The sequence below is a fragment of the Sciurus vulgaris genome (assembly GCF_902686455.1).
Source record: "Sciurus vulgaris genome assembly, chromosome: 1".
Lineage (NCBI taxonomy): Eukaryota > Metazoa > Chordata > Mammalia > Rodentia > Sciuridae > Sciurus > Sciurus vulgaris.
Window position 1 is genome coordinate 122,516,492 of NC_136461.1, and position 19,509 is coordinate 122,536,000.

General features: G+C 48.6%; 3 protein-coding genes and 1 long non-coding RNA gene across 13 annotated transcripts; 1 reads left to right on the top strand and 3 right to left on the bottom strand.

Moving 5' to 3' along the window:
• Positions 1 to 9: 9 nt before the first annotated feature.
• LOC306642971 lies at positions 10 to 825 on the bottom strand. Its single transcript, XR_013758760.1, has 2 exons — positions 687 to 825; positions 10 to 522 (listed from the first exon to the last, which is right to left on the bottom strand). It is a non-coding gene; the product is annotated as an uncharacterized lncRNA (long non-coding RNA).
• PPOX (protoporphyrinogen oxidase) lies at positions 402 to 4,957 on the top strand. Of its 8 annotated transcripts, none has more exons than XM_079108382.1 (13): positions 402 to 539; positions 1,396 to 1,489; positions 1,644 to 1,778; positions 1,919 to 2,034; positions 2,219 to 2,351; positions 2,579 to 2,723; positions 2,824 to 3,014; positions 3,731 to 3,791; positions 3,968 to 4,086; positions 4,160 to 4,270; positions 4,370 to 4,519; positions 4,652 to 4,694; positions 4,776 to 4,957. In XM_079108382.1, exons 2-13 carry the CDS (start codon positions 1,403 to 1,405, stop codon positions 4,916 to 4,918), a joined length of 1,434 nt encoding a protein of 477 aa, XP_078964508.1. In that variant the 5' UTR covers positions 402 to 539; positions 1,396 to 1,402; the 3' UTR covers positions 4,919 to 4,957. The 8 variants fall into 8 exon arrangements, with proteins under 8 accessions (XP_078964508.1, XP_078964509.1, XP_078964506.1 ...); XM_079108383.1 differs by having other exon boundaries at positions 1,399 to 1,489; XM_079108380.1 differs by having other exon boundaries at positions 405 to 539; positions 1,288 to 1,489.
• A 96-nt stretch (positions 4,958 to 5,053) lies between these two features.
• B4GALT3 (beta-1,4-galactosyltransferase 3) lies at positions 5,054 to 10,676 on the bottom strand. Of its 3 annotated transcripts, none has more exons than XM_079108408.1 (8): positions 10,565 to 10,676; positions 9,603 to 9,781; positions 8,932 to 9,206; positions 8,167 to 8,402; positions 7,400 to 7,590; positions 7,160 to 7,282; positions 5,972 to 6,076; positions 5,054 to 5,837 (listed from the first exon to the last, which is right to left on the bottom strand). In XM_079108408.1, exons 3-8 carry the CDS (start codon positions 9,191 to 9,193, stop codon positions 5,567 to 5,569), a joined length of 1,188 nt encoding a protein of 395 aa, XP_078964534.1. In that variant the 5' UTR covers positions 9,194 to 9,206; positions 9,603 to 9,781; positions 10,565 to 10,676; the 3' UTR covers positions 5,054 to 5,566. The 3 variants fall into 3 exon arrangements, with proteins under 3 accessions (XP_078964534.1, XP_078964533.1, XP_078964535.1); XM_079108407.1 differs by having other exon boundaries at positions 8,932 to 9,229; XM_079108409.1 differs by having other exon boundaries at positions 8,932 to 9,229; positions 9,603 to 9,677; positions 10,565 to 10,617.
• A 3,549-nt stretch (positions 10,677 to 14,225) lies between these two features.
• Positions 14,226 to 15,721, bottom strand: LOC306666476 (2-oxoisovalerate dehydrogenase subunit alpha, mitochondrial-like). Its single transcript, XM_079148615.1, is given in 2 exon segments — positions 14,226 to 15,461; positions 15,464 to 15,721. Coding segments are annotated over 2 exon segments (984 nt in total). The 5' UTR covers positions 15,588 to 15,721; the 3' UTR covers positions 14,226 to 14,601.
• Positions 15,722 to 19,509: the final 3,788 nt, after the last annotated feature.

A 19,509-nucleotide genomic window follows, 5' to 3' on the forward strand; every position in this document is an offset into this window, starting at 1 on the left:
AGACGTCTATTTTTGTGTCTTTTTAATCGGGGAGGGGGGAGGGGGGTTGTAGCTCCCATTATTTTTTTTATTAAAAAGTACCCTTCCACCTGGAGGCTCCCTTGTCTCCCAGCCCTGTGTACAGAGCTTACCAGGCCCCTGCCCATGTACAGCCCCCATACCCTCTGCAATCTTACTTTTTGTGAATAAATTTATTAAGAAAAAAGTGATGTTCTTATTTTTATTTGTGCTTGGGGGTGGAAATACAGAATTGGGTACAATTGAAATATTCCTGGGACCCAGTTCCATATCTGAACAGGTGGGGGCGCCCTCAGGGCCAAGGAGGAGGGGTCGGGAGTGGAGCAGGACCAGGACGTGCGTGCCCAAGCAGGGAGGGTTTAGTATTGGAAGAAGGCAGCAGGCAAATCTTGAGATTGGCGGAGCTGCGGGGAAGCCTGAAACGGTAGTGCAGACACTGGAAAGACAGGTTTTGCCGAAGATGGGGGCTGCCCCTCGAGGACGAGGTTCTTGTCCCAAGAACCCCTGTGGACAAACAGTAGGTATGTTGCCGGGCGGCCCTAGCTCCCGTAGGCCCGAACTGTTGCTAACATCAAGGAGCTGTTTGTAGAGCCGCCTCCCCACGGACGGGCCCCCATCTATTCTCTCTACAACCAAAGCTCCTGGGGCAATCCCTCTAGGGTTCTCACCCTAGCCGGGCCTGGGAAGCTTCAGCTGGGAATGCAACTCCCGGATTCAACTCTCGCCATCTGAGCCCTAGGGAGGAAAGCGCCGGGCCACGACAGCTCACTTCAACTTGGCACTGAACGGGTCAATCTCCAGTTCCGTCCACAAAAACGACTCTCACAGATGTCGTCGCCCCGCCTGTAACGTCACTGCCGGTTCAGAGTTTTCATTGGTGACTGTGATCCGGGGTCTTTCAGGACCCACCAATCCAGAAGCCGGAAAGAGACTGTCGCGTGCCGCCAGAATAAAGTGGACCGAGAGTCCGAGAGACCTAAAAAGGGCTGGGGGCGGGATTAGCGGACCTCAAGCACTAGTTGGTTTCCAGAGGCGTGGGAAGCGAGCGCCTCAAAACTCAGGCATCCAGCCTGCCGACTCAACCCTGCGAGAGCAGATAGTGTGGGCGTGGCCCTTATCTCTCGCTGCGGGTCGCCGGCGGAGATAGGTCTCCGTACCTCCACCTCCTTCTCTTACCTCATTTTCTCTTGTCCCTATCTCGTGGATGAACTCTGGCCCCTGGGCGAAGACATCACTTCTCCATCAGCCCATCCGCGCGCTCTGCCTTAGTTTCTTCTAGATCAGTGAGTGGCCAAGGGTGGAACGTGGAACCAGCGGGGCTTCAGGAGCGCAGGGTGCCTCCCAGTCTGCCTGTTCTTGTCGCCCCCTTTCTCCAAGCAGTCCAATGAGCCGGACCGTGGTGGTGCTGGGCGGAGGCATCAGTGGCTTGGCCGCCTGTTACCATCTGAGCCGAGCCTCACATCCACCTAAGGTGAGTACCTCACGCATGCCAGAGATATCCTCATTTATTACTCTTGCATTTCCAGCAAAAGCTGGGTGGATCCTGGCCGGTGTGATGCTCTTTCTTCCACCCCCCACACCCCGCGGCTCCAGATGGTACTTCAATGGCACCTTCTTGTCGCCAGGTGGTCTTGGTGGAGGGCAGCAAGCGTTTGGGAGGCTGGATCCGCTCAGTTAGAGGGCCGGATGGTGCGATTTTTGAACTTGGACCTCGGGGAATTCGGCCAGCCGGAGCCCTGGGAGCCCGCACTCTGCTGCTGGTGAGAGGCTTATGGAATGTGTAAGAAAAGGTTGCAGAGGTGGGCTTTTACTAAGGGGGTAGAATTGAGGGGAGGAAGTATATTTGGTGGGCCAGATCTTTCTTTATTTTCTCCTCTTTCTGAGGATATGTGAAGAGCAGGTTTCTGAGCTTGGCTTGGACTCAGAAGTGTTGCCTGTCCGGGGAGATCACCCAGCTGCCCAGAACAGGTTCCTGTATGTAGATGGGGCCCTGCACCCCCTGCCTTCTGGCCTCAGGTAACACCATCACCTCCTTACTGCACATCCTTTTACTTTGCCCCATCCTCACAGCCCTTCCATTTCTTCATCTCTGTGTCTGTCAGCCCTTCCAGCAGAAAGGGGCCAAATGAATGAAAATGAGCCCCTGGGGCTGGGAAGGTAAATCAGGAGCTTCCTCTTCACTATGCCTTCCTCCACACAGGGGCCTATTCCGTCCTTCACCCCCCTTCTCCAGACCTCTGCTTTGGGCTGGGCTGAGGGAGTTGACCAAGCCCCGGAGCAAAGAGCCTGATGAGACTGTGCATAGTTTTGCCCAGCGCCGCCTTGGACCTGAGGTGACACTGTTCAGAGGCCTCAAACCTCTCCTGTCCTAAACCGGCTTCAGAATACCCCACTCACACCTACTCCTGGGGGCTCTTTTTGTGTCATGTGGGATGCCCTCTTGTCTCCCCTAATCTTCAAAACTCAAACCCTTCCCTACTGCCATTCCTTACCAAGCAGGGGCAGTGGAAACTTAGTGCATCTTATTCCTTGGCCTCTCAGTCTCAGTCTCACCCTTAAGGTGGCGTCTCTAGCCATGGACAGTCTCTGCCGAGGAGTGTTTGCAGGCAACAGCCGTGAGCTCAGCATCAGGTCCTGCTTTCCCAGTCTCTTCCAAGCTGAGCAGACCCATCGTTCCATCATACTGGGGCTGCTGCTGGGGGCAGGTGAGGCGGCAGGATTGTTTCAAAGGGTGAAGATATTAAGGGCTGCCAGTTAGGCAAGGGGTGCTAGTTTGATGATTCTTTTTTGCTGCTGCTTCTGCAGGGCAGAGCCCACAGCCAGATTCAGCACTTATTCGCCAAGCCCGGGCTGAGCGCTGGAGCCAGTGGTCACTCCGTGGAGGGATGGAGATGTTGCCTCAGACCCTTGACACCTACCTCACTAGTAATGGGGTCAGTGTTCTCAGAGGCCAGCCAGTCTGTGGGCTCACTCTCCAAGCAGAAGGGCATTGGAAGGTAGGTAACCTTCTGGGGTGTAATGAACTCGTGTCGATGTTTCTATAAGTGGCTCAACGAGGCCAAGTTTGGTAGAATTGGAATTACTCATTGTTTCCTTGCCTTAGAAGTTATTCAGAGCCAGGTCCGATAGCACACACCTGTAATCTCAGCAACTTAGGAGCCTCAGGCAGGAGGATCACAAGTTCAAAGCCAGACTGAGCAACTTAGTGAGACCCTGTCTCAAAATAAAAAGGGTTGGGATGTAGCTCAGTGGCAGAGCACCCCTAGAATCAATTCCCAGAATTGCAAAAATAAAAATGAAATCATTTATTCATGAGCTACCCCAGGTTCCTAGGGACCTTATTTGTGGACCTTCCTGTCAGATCCCTTTGATGCAAGTCTGTAAATAGAAGTTGTAGTTATAAGTAGTCAGAGGAGGAGGATGTAACTCAGTGCTAGGGCACTTGCCTAGCATGGGTGACTCCCTGGGTTCAATCTCTAGCCCTGCCCCCAAAAAGTAGGAAGTGGTCAGAGAGTCAGAGATGAGGAAGAAACAACCCAGCTTCACTGAACACTCCAGAGCAGCCACACTGGCCTCTGGCCTACTTCCTAAGGTGAGTTTTATGCAGATGATATAGTCATTCAGTGTCTTCATCCTGGGAAACCGAGAGCAGTGCAGGAGAAATCTCAGTTCACCCATGATTGCTTGTTCTCAAATGTTTTCATCTTCTCAGGTGTCTCTGGGGGATAGCAGTCTGGAGGCTGACCACATTATTAGTGCCATTCCAGCTTCAGGTAATAGGGTAGCCTCCTCCCTTTCCCCAACCAGCATGAAGCAATAATTGTTTCTTCCTGAGCGAGCAGGATCATATCATGCCCCTAAGCTGAACATCCCCAAGCAATCCAGTCTCAAAGAGAGCTGACAAAATTGTAGTATGAATGCCTCCTGAATCAGGCCTGTTCTCCTTCAGGACTCAGCAAGCTGCTCCCTACAGAGGCGGCCCCACTGGCTCAAGTCCTTAGTACCATCACTGCTGTGTCTGTGGCTGTGGTAAACCTGCAGTACAGAGGAGCTCGCCTGCCTGTCCAGGTATGATATGGAGGGGAAGGAAAGGTATAGCCTCAGGTGGAGACTTTCCTTCCTGATTTTTTCCCCCCTCCAGGGATTTGGACATTTGGTACCATCCTCAGAAGATCCAGGTGTCCTGGGAATCGTGTATGACTCAGTTGCTTTCCCTGAGCAGGATGGAAGCCCCCCTGGCCTCAGAGTCACTGTGAGAGCAGGACATGTTGTATAGCGGGTTTTCCAAAGGGCTCCTCTGTGCCCCATTGTAGGCAAGACCAAGCTGGTTAGTGCTATATTCCCTTCACAGGTGATGTTGGGAGGTTCCTGGTTACAGATGCTGGAGGCTAGTGGCTGTGTCTTATCTCAGAAGCTGTTCCAGCAGCAGGCACAGGAAGCAGTTGCCACACAATTAGGACTGAAGGAGCCACCGAGTCACTGCTTGGTCCATCTACACAAGGTGAGTTGGGGTAAACTCATATCAGTTCCCTTTTTGAGGCCTTGAATACAAGGTATATTTGTCATTCTATGTTAACCAAGGCCTGGAAAATCAGTAATAAACTTTGTACTGTATTCTCTCCCCTCTTCCCAGAACTGCATCCCTCAGTATACACTAGGCCACTGGCAAAAACTGGGTAAGTTTGGAAAGCAGTTGGGCTGAGGGCTGAAGAAATCAGACCTGTAGCCACAAAATTCCTTTTATCCTTTCCTTCCAGAGTCAGCTATGAAATTCCTGGCTGCTCAAAAGTTGCCCTTGACTCTGGCTGGAGCCTCCTATGAGGGGGTTGCTGTCAATGACTGTATAGAGAGTGGGCGCCAGGCGGCAATCAGTGTCCTGGGCCCAGAATCTAACAGGTGATCCTCAGCTCCTACCATGAAAATAAAAGTCACTGGAGCTTAGCATGGTCTGGCTACTCTGGCATCTATGGTCATGACTGTAGGGGGGTTCAAGGAGAGGTAAAGTGTGCCTGGGATGCAGAAAGCAGGAGCAGAAGCGAGACAAAGTCCTTTATTAGAAAATATATCAAAATCCCAGCCCCCTGAGCCAGGACCAGAAAAGGGAGCTACTCCAGCACTGGCAGAAAGTGCCCAGGGAGGGGCTTCCTTCACCAAACAGCTTCCTGGGAACCATAAATAGAATAAATATTCACAGAGGTCCCAGGAGAAGCCAGATCACTCTTGGAAGAGAGTGATCTCCATGGAAGAGGAAGGGACTTGGGGTCCAGCCCTGCTCCTACCCCAGGGGCAGGGGACTCCCAGGAGTTGTCACATAAAATTATGACATCAAGGATTCACAGTCATAAGTCCTGGCCGGTCCCCTAGAAAGAGGGACCTCCAGGTCTAGAGGAGCCCAGCTCCATTCTAGCAGTGTGGAGAGGCCCCTGCCCCCCAACATAGCACTAGAGTTCAATCCCCCCAACATCCCTCTAAGAGCAGTGAGGAGCTGAGGGTAGGGAGAATACAACCCTTCTGATTCAGTTTCATGATTAAGGTGGGCAAGGAGGAATCAGTGTGGACTATGGCGGGCTGTGTGGTTGGCAGTAGGCAGAGGGCCAGGCCTAGCAGGGGGCCGGCGCTGCAGCATCTCTTGACGGAAGGCCTGGGAAGAACCGGGTGGATAATGGGGACCAGGAGCCCGGGGACCCCGAGGGTCAGTCCCAATGTCTGCTGTGACGTTGGTATAGAGAGGACCCAGTTCTCGAGCCAGCAATCGGTATGTCAGAGAGTTCATCCCATCTTGAGTCCAGGAGTTCTGAGTACGGACCAGGAGGTCAAATCTAAGGGTTAGAGGTTGGATACTAAGACCCAGAAAGGAACAGCCAGGAATCTAGGGACCTTTGGGAGTTTCCTGGCTAGGGGTATGTAACCTTGAGAATTCAGTAACAATTACCAGGCAGTTTCCCCTTCCTACCTGTGGGGATTTTCTTCATTGCCTTTATCTCCTCGGTGCTTTACCATCTTATAGTGTCCCACAGATGTGGGGGGCCGAGAGATCTTCATCCCAGCCAGGCGTACCCTATGGGGAAAGTGAGGGGATCTTGGAGGATCCAGAATGAAAAAAAGCTGCTGATAGGTGAACAAGAAAAGGAAGGGACTGCATGTTTCTATACACAAGGAATAATTATTACTAGTCAGGTTTTTAAAAAATGCATAAGTATGAGAAGGTAGGAGAAAATCAAACAGCAAGAAGGAAAGAGTTGAGGAGAATGTAAAGGCTGAATGTCCAAATCCTCAGGGCCTCATGCATCCTGGGGCCTTTAAATAATTGGCAAAGGTAGGTAGGTCCGCCCTCCTACCTTTGTTTCCTAAGTAGCTACCAGGAGCTGCTTTTACAATCTGGGAGGGGCAAAGAGAAAGGCCATTTTGTGAAAGGACATGACTGGGAATTGCAGACCCCAAACTTTTTTTTTTAGTTTCACGGATAGAACCCTGGGCCTTGCACAAGCTAAGCACATATTCAATTCTTATTTAGAATAGTAGCTGAGCTATCCTCAACTCCTCACCCTCTGCTGCATGATTTTTTAAAAAAAGCAGAACCAGGTAATCAGGATCTTAAATAAATTCCAGTTCTGACACAGAAGCAAAGGGTGAAGATGGCCTGTGAAGGAGCTAAAAGAATAACAGACATTTAGAATTTGTTCGGTGCTTTACACATACACAGAGGACATAAGAATTCACATAAAGATGTGATCCTAGCCAGACACTGTGAATGTAATCCCAGCAACGTAGGAGGCTGAGACAGGAGGATCACAAGTTCAAAGCTCTAAGCAACTCAGTGAGACTCTGTCTCCAATTTTTTTTTTTTAAAGGTTGGGGCTTAGTGGTTAAGCACCTCTGGGTTCAATCCCTGATACCAAAAAAAAAAAAAAAAAAAATCCCATGATAATATTTCCTGATGATCTTTCCTCTTCTTTCAGATATATAACCAGATCTAGAAAACTGAAAGATGATAGAATGGGCAGCAGTATGCAAAGCCTGCTGTCAGTAGACTGAAAAGACAAAGGGAAAGGAATAGATTCAGTGTAGGACCAGGGAGCTAAAGGTTACTATTGAAAGGCTATGGTTAGGGGTGAGGAGGGAAGTGGTACAGAATTCTGACCTGGTAGCTATGTCGTCATCCTCACCACCCCAGCCCCAGTATTCGTTAGGGAAGCCATTCATCTTCAGGTACTGGTCAGGAGTGAGCGCTGAGACTCCTCCGAAGTACTGGGGGTACGGGAGGCTAGGGAGAAAAAGATCCTTGCATTCCACAGGTCTTCTGGAAAGACATCCCTTAGTTGCCCTCTTTCCCCTGGATGGTTGAATTTCCTGCTTCCTAGCATCCTTCCATGCCCTTTACCTGTATCCAAACTTGTTCATGGCAACAGCAACATGGCGGGGTCCCCGGGGGTCACACACATAGAGATTGTGGTCATTTTCTGGCAAGAGGTCCACATCATGCAAGAACAGGCAGTCCCACTCTTCATCGCGCAGTGCCTCCCGCACTCCAACATTCAGCAATTTTGCCCTGTTAAATGTTCCATTTCCAGCCTAGAAGATAATGGACAGGAACCAGTCTATGTCTATAGGTAGCATGAAGAAGAGTGGGCTTGAGCAAAAAAAGGGAAATCTAAGTGGGATACCGGGCAAGGTGAATGAAGGGGAAAACAAACTATCTTTTTCATTTAGTCAGTTCAACAATTTTTTCTTGCATTTAGTATGTGTCTGACATTTAGGTGCTGCTGTTTAGCATTTCATCCTGACAACCAACAACAAGGTGGAACAGATGGTATATTAGTAATCTATTGCTCTTTGCCTCATTTTAGAGGGTTAAGTATCTTGCTCAAGGTCACCCACATAACAAGTGGCAGAACTAGAATTTTAGCCCAGATCTGCCCAATTTCAAATTTGCACAAGCCACTCAACAAAGGAAAAATCATAGGAGGATAGAGGACAGTGGGAGTACCCTAAAAGAAAAAGAAGTATGGGACTAAGGTTAGAAGAGAAAGGTCAGGTGCTTCTCCACACTGCAGTCTGTCCTTTTAAAATTATTCTAGGTGAGAGTGGAGTGGAATTACTTGAGCCTTCCTTACTTGAAAGAAAGAGTAGCATAGAGATTGGAGATACCTGGTGGATGACATAGATGCCATAAGCAAGCTGCTGGCGCTGCAGGAAGGGGTGCAGGTGGTAAAGCAGCAGGCGTAGGTGATGCTCCCGGGCACGATGCGGCACGATGATGGCTGTCCGGGAGCGGGGCTCACACCCTGCTGGGCGATACCTGCCCCCAGGCTCTACCCTAGGATTCCGTTCCACAATCTCTGCTAGTGATGGCACTGGGCTAAAGGACACCAACACGGGACCCACTGTTGGGAGGGAATGTCACATTTAGGGATTGGAGGTGCAGGGAGAAAAGAATAAGCATCAGGGCCTGGGAATACCTCTGGCCTTGGCAGTCTGGTTCTGGGCTCAGTACTCCCCAGGGCTCACTCAGAAATCTCACAAGCTTTGGATTTCCTCTCATCAGACAACTCTTCAAAGCCTGGAAGGTATTTACCTAGCCTGCCTTCTTATTGTTGGGTTCTATAACTTTCTCCTGCCCCACAGGGTTTGAAGTTATAGTTGGGGAAGGAAGAGAACAGGACTTCCAACCAACTAATTAAACAAGGGCCCATCTACATCTAGCCTGAGGTAGGAAGAGACCATAAATGGGAAGGCAGTGAGCCTGTGGCCCAATCTAAGAACCTGGTCTAAACTCTGAATTTAGAGTACACTCTATCTCAATCTCAGCCCACCTTTAGAGTAATCTGTTTAAGTCCCACTCCATACCTACCCAAGGCTCCCTGCCCCCACACACTGTCCTTTCCTTCACCTCCTCCTTCCCTTTGCACTCACCTAAGAGAGGAGATCGTTCAGGACAGTAGGGTAGGCCTTGAGGAGCTGAAGGACCTCCTGGAGCTACAGGAGCCCCAGGCAGATGACTGAGGTTACTGTAGACATCTCGAGGGTGAGAATAGTCAAATGTAGGCCCCTGGTCCCGGCCAAATAGGGCACTAAGGCTTCGGAAGCCCCCTAGTGACAAGTACATCATAACGGCCAGCTGGGAACCCACAAGCAGGGCCAGCGTGCAGGGCCGCTCCAGCAGCCTCCGCAACATCCTGAGGTGAGGTCTGGGGAGGGAGAAAGGGGAGTTCTGGGAGTAGGCCAGAAAAGAGCAAGCCAGCAGGGAGATCATTGAGTAAAGAGGAATGAAGGTGATGCCAGGAAAAAAAAAAAAAAAAGAAAGAAAGAAAGAAAAGAAAAACAAGCAGAGAACAAAGTTATAGGAAGGACCACACAGATGTTTGGTCACACAAGGAAAAGACATAGAATGTAACCACCAACAGCCCCCACCACCTGTCACTTCCAGCCCAAGTTTCACTCTGGTCCACCTCCCCTCAAACCACTCCTACCATCTACTTTCAGACCCCACCTCCAAGAATATTATTACATCATTCAAGTCCCACGTCCATTTCAGAAGAGTCTCTAGAGAACCCCTCCAATTTTAGAGAGGAACAGAGACTCACCTAGATTCAAGCTGTCTTCTTCCAGATCATGGGGGCTCCAGGGGGTCCCAGGGGGGCAGAGATGTGAGGCATTATCTAAAATTGGAAATGTCACAGAGGACAGAGAAAGGCTCCATCTAGCACTCCAACGACGAATTTGGGACCAACTGGAACAGAAGTAGTGAAGAATAGCCAGCCACCTGCATGGGCAGAGATCAGAGTAAAGCAAGTTTTCCATCAGGGGAAGTGAGGAAAAGTGGTTGGAAAGGGGAGTAGCAGCAGATGGACAGGTCACTGGCCTTTCTCTCAGGCTACTGTGAATTAGTGTGATACTGTCAGGGTGGCACTTCACCCGCTACCCCACCACAACAGGACAGACTTGTTTGGGGAGTGGGGACGGGGAAATTAATGGAGACATTTTTTCCCCACGCCAAAAACCCGTTTAAGAGGCGAGACAGTCGTGACAGGACCGTGGTATAGCCTCGGGAGAACTCGGGGCGAGGTAGGAAATAGGTTCCTTCGTTTTCACAAGCCAGGGAGCTAACTCCTCAGGTGTAGGGGAATGACCACCTGGGAGCTGCAAGCAAACAGCCCCGGGGAGCGGCGGGGAGTATGGTGGGGGTGGCGTCCTCTACCTTTTCCGCCTTTAGGGCTGGGGAGAAGTGTTACTGCTGAAGTCGGGAGAGAGGGAGGGCTGAGGCAGAGACTGTCGGGAGTACCTAGGCGGGCTCACCTGGAGGGGCGTGGTCGGCTTTCTGCCTGGGGTTAAAACCCAGTCTTTTCGGAGCACGCCCACCCCATCGCAAGCTCCTCTTGCTTTTGCCCTACCGTGCAAAATGAGCCCACCCGGCCCCCGTCCACACTTCCCTCTGGAACCTTGTCCCCGCTCAAGCTTGTGTCCAGCCCTAACCCAAAACCTTTCCCTCCCTTCCGATCGAACCTTTCTCAGAGGCCTCTGTCTCAACGGTCCCTAGCCCACATACCTGGTCTTATGTCTACCTCGTCACCGCCACCCAGACAGCTGGGCGGGCATCGCTGCCGCCATCTTGGAAGCGGGCGCTGCGGGGCGGGACCTCGCGTCACCAGGCGGGGCCTTGGGGTGGAGCCGCCGGTTGAAACGCAATCTTCCAGCACCGCGTAGCCTGGAGCCCTCAGCTGTAGGGCATCGGGGGAGGCAGGGCTGGTTTGCTGTGCGGGCGAAGAGAACTGAAGGGTTCTACACCTCGCGAAGTGAGCAGGGCTCTCAACTCACAGTCTGGTATCGGGAGTCCATTTCTCATCTCTCAGATTTGTAAAGACAGCTGTTCAACCCTTCATTTTCTATAGGGCCAAAAGGGACTGTCCTAGAGGCCGGAGGGACTGTTTTTGGTGCAGTGACCTGGTGCACTCGACGATCTCATTATCATCCGCGGGTAGCCTGAGCACTTCTCCCAGTGTGTCAATGACGCCGCTTGCGGTGTAGGGCCACTTAGTATCAAAATTGTTTCTCGCTCAGGCTACAGTGTTGCGGACTACTGTAGCGCATTTTGTGTCCCAGCGGTATCTGCAGGCCTTGAAATAGAAGCAGTGAATAAAACAATGAAACGTAGTGTGGAGGAAAAAGTGTTACATATTTGGAGAAAGGGTGAAGATGAGAAATTTGTACTTAATGAGTTTGAGATGACTACAGAGGGTAAAAATGATATAATGCTGGATTTGAATGCAACATCAGCTTTAAAACCCATTGGCGGTATAACTGAGCAATACCCTTTCTAGGTTTCATTTGTAAAATAAACTCTATCTTAAGAGGTTTTGTTATAATAACCATGGAAAAGTGCCAGCCGGTGGCAGATATTAAATACATCTGAAATTTGAGCACAAAATAGGAGCCATGTAAAAGCACCTGGGATCTGGTCAGCTGGGGAAACTGCCTATACCAGGACTCAATATGTATACAACCACCAGCAAGATGAAAAAAGAAAAGAAAAATAAAGCTAGAATTTAAAAGAGTTTTGGGGCTGAGGATGTAACTAAATGATAGATTTTGATGTGCAAAGCCATGAATTCAATCCCCAGAACCACCCCCCCACCCCCGCACCCCACCCCCAAAATAATTCGGGTTGGATCAAATTACCCTGAGAACTTTTAGAGGCAAACAGAACTAGACTCAGTCACTGTATATGCCAAGTCTTGAAGTTAGAGGACTCCAAGATGACTCCTTAATTTTTAATTTGAACCAAAGGGTAGATAATGGTGAGGGGTTTTGTTTGTGCTAGGGAGCAAACCCAGGGACTTGTGCATGCTGGGCAAGTACTCTACCACTGAGCTACATTCCCAGCCCTGTGCTACCATTTAAAGAACAAGAGCCCTGATTTTTTTAAAGGGACTCAAACTGTAGCAGGAAGGACAGACTTACACAGATTACTGAAGTGTGATTCTCTGAGCTTCTGCCCCACCTTGGTGTTTTTTTCTTGTACTTTCTATCCCCCTCTGTGTCTGTTTTCAAAAACCTTCACCCTGGCCACACCCTGAATTTAGTCATCATCTATAACTGCTACATTTCTGAAAACTCAGGTTGGAATATGTTGGTTTCCACCACAACATCCTGTCTATATTTCGATTAAACCCTTAGCCCCCTAGTGGTCCAGTCATAACACCTAACACAGAAGAAACACACTGTAGTAATCAAGTTAATTTGGGTGTGGTGGCACACACTTGTAATCTGAGTGACTGGGAGGCTGAGAGAGAAGGATGGCAAGTTCAAAGCCAGCCCGAACAATTTAGTGAAGACAATTTAGTCTCAAAATAAAAAATAAAGGGTTCAGAGCCAGGCGCAGTAGCACATGCCTATAATCCCAGTTGCTCAGGAGGTTGAGGCAGGAGGATTATGAATTAAAGCCAGCCTCAGCAATTTAGCTAGGCCCTAAGCAACTCAGCAAGACTCTGTCTCTAAATAAAATATGAAAAAGGACTGGCAATGTGGCTCAATGGTTAAGTACCCCTGGGTTCAATCCCTGGTACCAAAAAAATAAAAAATAAATAAATAAATAAATTAATTAATTAATTAATGGTTCAGGACATAACTCAGTAGTAGAGCACTCCTGGATTTAATCCCTGGTACCAAAATAAATAAATAAAACCACTAAAGTTATTTAAATCTTTACTTCCTTTCTCAAACATTACAGGCAGGGAGAGGGGGAGGGTGGGAGCATATTTCGATGTGTAGTCAAATGACTACACACATTGCTGAGACTAGCTGTGAACTCACAATCCTGGGATTACAGGCATGTACCATCACACCTGGCTAGTCTAATGACTTTTAAATCCTCTCTCTTATTCAACATTTTTCACCTGGATTGTAACTTCTCAAAAATACCTCATACAATCTCACTCAGTTCCACAGTTTTTATCTTCCAACTTCAGGTCTGCTCCCTTTATTTCACTTGCTTTTACATAGCAGAAAGGCTCCTAGGCTGATCTAGCAAACAGAAATTCTTTCTCCCAATCCTTCATCCTATGGGACTCCATGGGGTTCCTTGCAACCTTATAGCTTATTCTGGAAAAAGAGGCAGAAATGGCTTCCAGGAACACTACTGTGACCCTATTCTGTGCTAGGTGCCCCTCCTCTATCACAGCACCTATCATACAGGTCTAGAACTTTTGTCCTACTTGACTGTCTCAGCCACAGATTATTTGTTTATGGTACTGAGGATTGAACCCAGGAGCACTCTACAGCTGAGCTACATTCCTAGCCCTGTTTTTAAATTTTTATTTCAAGACAGAGTCTCACTAAGTTGCCAAGGCTGGCCTCAAACTTGGGATCCCCTGCCTCAGTCTCCCAAGTTACTGGGATTTTAGTCATGTATGGCTCATTTTATGAACTCTCTGAGGATGGGGACCATGTCTTTCTTTTTAATGTCCCCTGAATGTAGCCCAGAACTTTTGCACAAATTCTACAAAAAGCCCATGTTAGATCTGATGTAGACAGTTTGTTTGTATGATTATTTTCTCATTTTAATGCAGGGATTGGAAGGTAGGAAAGACAAAAGGAGAGATGTACTTGGGATATAGCTCAGTTGGTAGAGTGCTGCCTTGCATGCACAAGGCCCTGGATTCAATCCCAAATGAGAGAGAGAGGGGTGGGGGTGGGGGGGGGGGGAGAGAATGAATCAGCATGTACTGATCACTTACTAGAAGCCAAAGACTTTGCCAACCATTTACATTGTTACATTCTGACAACCTCTCCACAAGGCAGATAGTAGCATATCCATTGTACAGATAAGGAAAGCAAGGTTTGTGGAGATCCAGTGATTTAAGATCACATCAGGACTGGGAATGTGGCTCAGTGGTGGAGTGCTTGCCTAGCATGTGTGAGGCACTGGGTTTGATTCTCGGCACCACATATAAATAAATAAAATGGAGGTCCATCAACAACAGAAAAAATTTTTTTTAAAAAAATCACATCAGGACACATAAGTAGCAGGGTTTGAGTTTAGTTTGACTCCAAAATTCTGTTTTTTCCGAATCCTGTGAGAGCATGATCACAACAGTTTACAATTGAATGGTTTATTTATTGAAGAAACAAATGTGATGAGTAGTCAGTTCTCAATGATAAATTAAGTCAATCAATATATTCTACTTTTTTTTTTTTTTTTTTTTTTTTTTTTGCTGGAGAGCCACAGTTTATTTACTCCTCTGACCAACCATCACTGAGTAGGCTCCACAGGCCACCCTGCCATCCCACCCCATCCACCAGAGGAGGCTTCTGCTTCCTAGGTGCCCCAGCCCCTGGGAGAAGCTCTGTAACAGGCGAAGAGGAGCAGCTGACCAAGTTTCAGCACTGCTGCAAACATGGCCCCGCAAGTGTAGCAGCCTGGAGGAGAGGGATGGGAATGGGAGCCACCCCATCACAGTCTGAGGCACATCCTGGCTGCCAGTACTTTAGGAGAGCTGGCTGAGGAAGCAGTTGCGGGTGGTTGTCCTGCCAGCCCTCCCTCCTCTGCTCAGGGCGGAGTACCTTTCAGAGTAGTTGGGGAGCATCTCACTTGTCAAAGTGGTCCAGGGGGTAGTGCTCCCCATAGGTCTGGAGGTGCCGGGCCAAGGACTCCTTCTGCTTGCGGAGCTGGGTGGGCATCTCCTGATACACGTCCGAGAAGAGCAGGTAGGGGCTGGGCTTCGGCTTGCGCTCAGCCTGCTCAAAGGCCTCCATCACCTTCTTGCGCGACTGCTTCCGCCAGGCCTTCTCCTGCTCCTCGTCCCACCAGCCACGGCTCAGCAGGTAGAGCCTCAGCCTCGAGATGGGGTGGTCCTGCTTATCCCAGTAATTGACCTCGTCTACCGAGCGGTATGCCGAACTGTCGTCACTGGTGCTGTGGTGCCCAATCCTGTAGGTCATGGCTTCAATGAGGAAGGGCTGATTCTCTGCCACAGCCCGCCGCCGGGCCTCCTTGGTGGCATTGTACACAGCAAACACGTCATTGCCGTCCACTCGGATTGACATGATGCCATACCCAGGGCCTCGTGCCGCAATGCCATCCCCTCGGTACTGCTCGGAGGTGGGCGTGGAAATGGCATAGCCGTTGTTCCGGCAGAAGAAGATGATGGGGCACTCGAGAGTGGCAGCAAAGTTGAAGCCAGCATGGGCGTCGCCTTCACTGGCTGCCCCCTCACCAAAGTAACAAATGACAACCCTGTTGGCATTGGCTCCCTTGGCCGCATAGGCTGCCCCCACCGCCTGAGGAATCTGCGTGGCCAGTGGAGAGGAGATGGTGACAAAGTGGCGCTCGTTGCAGCCATAGTGGACAGGCATCTGGCGCCCCTTGCCCGGGTCATTCACGTTGCCATAGCACTGAGCCATGAACAGCTCCAGGGGGTAGTCACGATACATCAATACACCTGTCATTGGGACTCATAAAGGATTCGATCCATGGTATTGAGCAGTGTCATGCTCCTGTAGAACTTCAGCACCTTTTCCTGGGGCAGATTGGGGTCCTCACTGGGGTTGATGATCTGGCCCTGGCGGTCCATGACCCGGTAGATAGGGATCCCGGAGATGACATTTGGCTGGATGAACTCGAGCTTGTCTACAAACTCTGCTGAGGCCCCTGGGAACTGGGGCTTGTCGTCCAGGGAAGAGAACTGCTGCTGCTGCTGCTGTTGCCTGAGAGGGTGAAATCTAGCCAATCCCCGAACCCCGAGCAACAAGAGGGCAGCCTGGCCCAGGCCTCGTCAATATATTCTACTTTTCAGAGTCATTTTCAGGACAATTTTAAAATATTTTTCAACCCTATAATGCTCATTTATATCTACATTATGTGAGAAATAGAAAGTCCTGGTGGTCCATTTTCAGAATATAGCCTTAATTGGATCCAATTGTAGTCATTTTAATTATAGCCCTTCCCTTTGCCGCCCTAACCTAAAAATTAGCCAATCACATAGATCATACCCCTGAGCTCCTCCAATCAGGGCAAAGGGCAGTGCTGTATTAGGAATATAAGCAGGCAGACTACCCATCCAGGTAACGCTCGCTAGCTAGCCGTGTTCCGATAGCATCCTCTTCTGGCAGAAATAAAGTTTGCCTTGCCCATTCACTTTCAAGCATATGTTTTGATTTTTTGTGGCATCTCGGTATTTCTAACAATTATCAAGAGTGTGCTGCTGTATCTCTATGAAGTTGGATGTGTGTATGCAATGTGTGTCACTGTATGTGTAGGTTTGTGGGGCCTGTTGCTGGTTGACCAAAAGACTGTGAGGGATGCTTACATCTACTTGCTCCCCTCCCTTTCCTTCCCAAGGCTACTTAAGTACTCTGGGCCTGCCCCCATATAAGGTCCTGTCTGGGGAAGTTGTTCAGTATTGTTGCTCCCTCACCTCCCCAACCCCCCTCCTTCAGAGCATTTTTAGAACTGGTGGTTTCCTCCAGCTGTCAGCTGGTTACTCTTGCTGCCAATGATTCTGGCTTCTCCCCAGCAACAGTCAACAGGGAAGGTATTCAATTGGCCCAGAAGCATCCTCTTAGCCAATAAAATGTTAAGACATTGAAATCAACTTCCTTGTCCCTTCCTCCCCCACAAACCCTGACCAATGAGATTCTGGTTTTGTCACTTAACTGCCAATCTGGTATTAAAAAAAAAAAAAAAAAAAATACTGTAATAATGAATGAAGATGAAAGAAGTGGAACTAGAGATGGAGTGGAAGTATAAATGCCCATTCCACAGAACCCCCTAGAAAGTCTGGCTCTCTCACATCCACCACAAAAGTAGTAGTTGGAAAAATTCCCAGATTTCCTCTCTTGTAACCACAGAAGCTGAGAATCTTGGGGGCAGGAGGAGTTTAAAGAAATTGTACCAACTCAGTTACTGCTTCAAACTCCATCTCTACCTTAAACAGTCATGCACAACTGACATCTTATGACATCTCATAACATGGTTGTCCAAATGCTGCTTGAATTGTAGGGACAGGGAGCTTACTTCCTTGTCAGTTACTGCCTCCTCTTTTTCCAGCTCATTATTCCCTCTTTTCACCTTTAAGACCAGAAACTTGAAAAGTTTTAATGCCTTCTTTCTTCCTGTTATTCCTGTTTCTGCTCCTGCCTATATGCCCACACCCTAGCTAGACCCATGAGCTAAATAAAGAGACTGGGGAGACAGAGCTCATCCTGGCACTTATAGGGAGGTATATGCCCCACACTCCTGTCAACAACTTCTTAGCCTCCTGACCTCAGGATATCAGGTGAACCCTATAATCTGGGTCTGGGAGGGATGGTATGGAGAAGGTCATTCCAGAATGGGGTCAGGCCTTGCCTGAGATTGAGGGATGGGACACACATCACTTCTCATTGAAATGCTAGTTCTCTCTGTCCCCGTTTCACTCTATGCTCCCACCCACCTAACAATCATAGAGGCAAACTCTGAATTCAGTCCCTTTCTGGAAAACAATATTTTTTTTGGCAGTACTGGGGATTGAACCCAGAGGCACTCTGCCAATGATGGCAGCCCCAGCTCCCTCCTTTATTTTTCAAATTTTATTTTAAGACAGGGCCCCACTAAATTGCCCAGGCTGGCCTTGAACTTGCAGTCCTCCTATCTCAGTCTCTGAGTCGCTGAGATAACAGGTGTGCACCACTACTCCTAGCTGGAAAATATTTTTGTATGCCAGTGAGAACCCTACCCAGTGAGCAAAGGGTTTCTTTCATTTTACAGTACTGGAGATTGAACCCAGGGGTGCTCTACTACTGAATTACATTGGCAGAAATTTTCTTAAAATAACACATATGAAAGTGATTTACAAAGAATGAATTGCAAAGAGCATTGAAGGTGAGTCTGGTGCAATGGTGCACACCTGTAATCCCAGCAATTTAGGAAACTGAGGCAGGAAGTTCACAAGTTCAAGGCCTGGCTCAGCAATTTAGCGACACACTCTCAAAAAATAAAAAAAGAGCTGGACACGTAGCTCAGAGTGGTAAAGAGGTTCAAATCTAGTAATTAACAGAAAGAGGTGGGGGGAGAGGGAGAAAAGAGAGAGAAAGAAGAAAGAAAGAAAGAAAGAAAGAAAGAAAGAAAGAAAGAAAGAAAGAAAGAAAGAAAGAAAGAAAGAAAGAAAGAGCCCTTCTCCCCAGGACCAAATCCATGGCTCACCCTTCTTAACCCTTATAAGCCATGATTCCAGAGCTCAGTCTTTGCACAGTTTATTTTGTCTTTATCTTACAGTCTCTTCTATTGTCCCACTGTTTCTCTTGTGGAAGTCTAGTTCACAACCTTCTCCCCAGGTTGAATGTGAACTCCTTTAGTACACAGAAATATATTGTTCATGTTTGTACTTCACATTCATTTACCACAGATCTCTGCTCAGTGTACCATGAGCTCACAATATGAAGATCCATGAACATATTATTGGTGATCCAATTTTGTTAGCTTGATGAAACAATTGAAGATCTTTCTGATCTTGATCACTGTCCTGTTCCTACCTCCTCATGCTTGTCTGGTACCAAAGAAAGGGTCAGGGCATTCAAGCACAGCAGTGCAAGACATGTTTGCTGGAGAGAAAAGTGTAGGTAGCCATTTTCCCATGGATGCAGTGGGAGCAAACACTGTGCTGGATGGTGCAAAGCACAGGGTATTGTGTAAGTCTCTGCCTGGTACTGAACTTGATTAGCAAAGCCCAGTATCAGTGAGCATAGCACACACAACTGCTGCAACCTCCATGGCCTGCCTCAGCCCCAGAGTCCCAGCTCTGTATCCCAAGCCATGTTTCGTAGCCCAGCAAGGACTGTTATGGCAGAATGAGGTGTCTTTGGTTCCTCCATTGCCCCCTTCCCCCTCACCTCAGAGTATTCTTTACCTATAATTCTTTCCTTTCCTTCACATTTGGTCCTTCCCCCACCCTTAGCAATCCAGCTTCTGACACTCAAAACTCAAGTTTTACAGGGCCCACTTGCTACCCTTGCCATCCCCGTCCCATCCATGACATACACAGGAATACCCAGGTTCTTTCTCAAGCAAAATTGCCTGCATAGACAGGAAAGTAGAGATGCTCTTGCACCCTACTGCTCTGCAAGTACTCTGCCACCACTGAACAACTGACTCCCCTCACCTAAGAGCCTTTTTTATGCTATTCCTTTTGCCTTACTGCCTATCCCTACTGCATATTATTTTCATACTGGGGATTGAACCCAGGGGTGCTTTAACACTGAGCTGCATTCCCAGCCCTTTTTATTTTGAGACAGGGTCTTGGTTAAGTCCTTGCTGGGTTGCTTGCAATTTTCCTTCCTCTTCCTTCCTCAGCCTCTCAAGTCACTGGGATTACAGACTTGCACCACCATGCCTGGCTCCTACCCAACTTTTTTTTTTTTTAATTCCTCATACTGAATTACATTATTAGGGTGGGAGGAATACTGAGGATTGAACCCAGTAGTGCATTACCACTGAGCTATATCTCTAGTCCTTTCTAT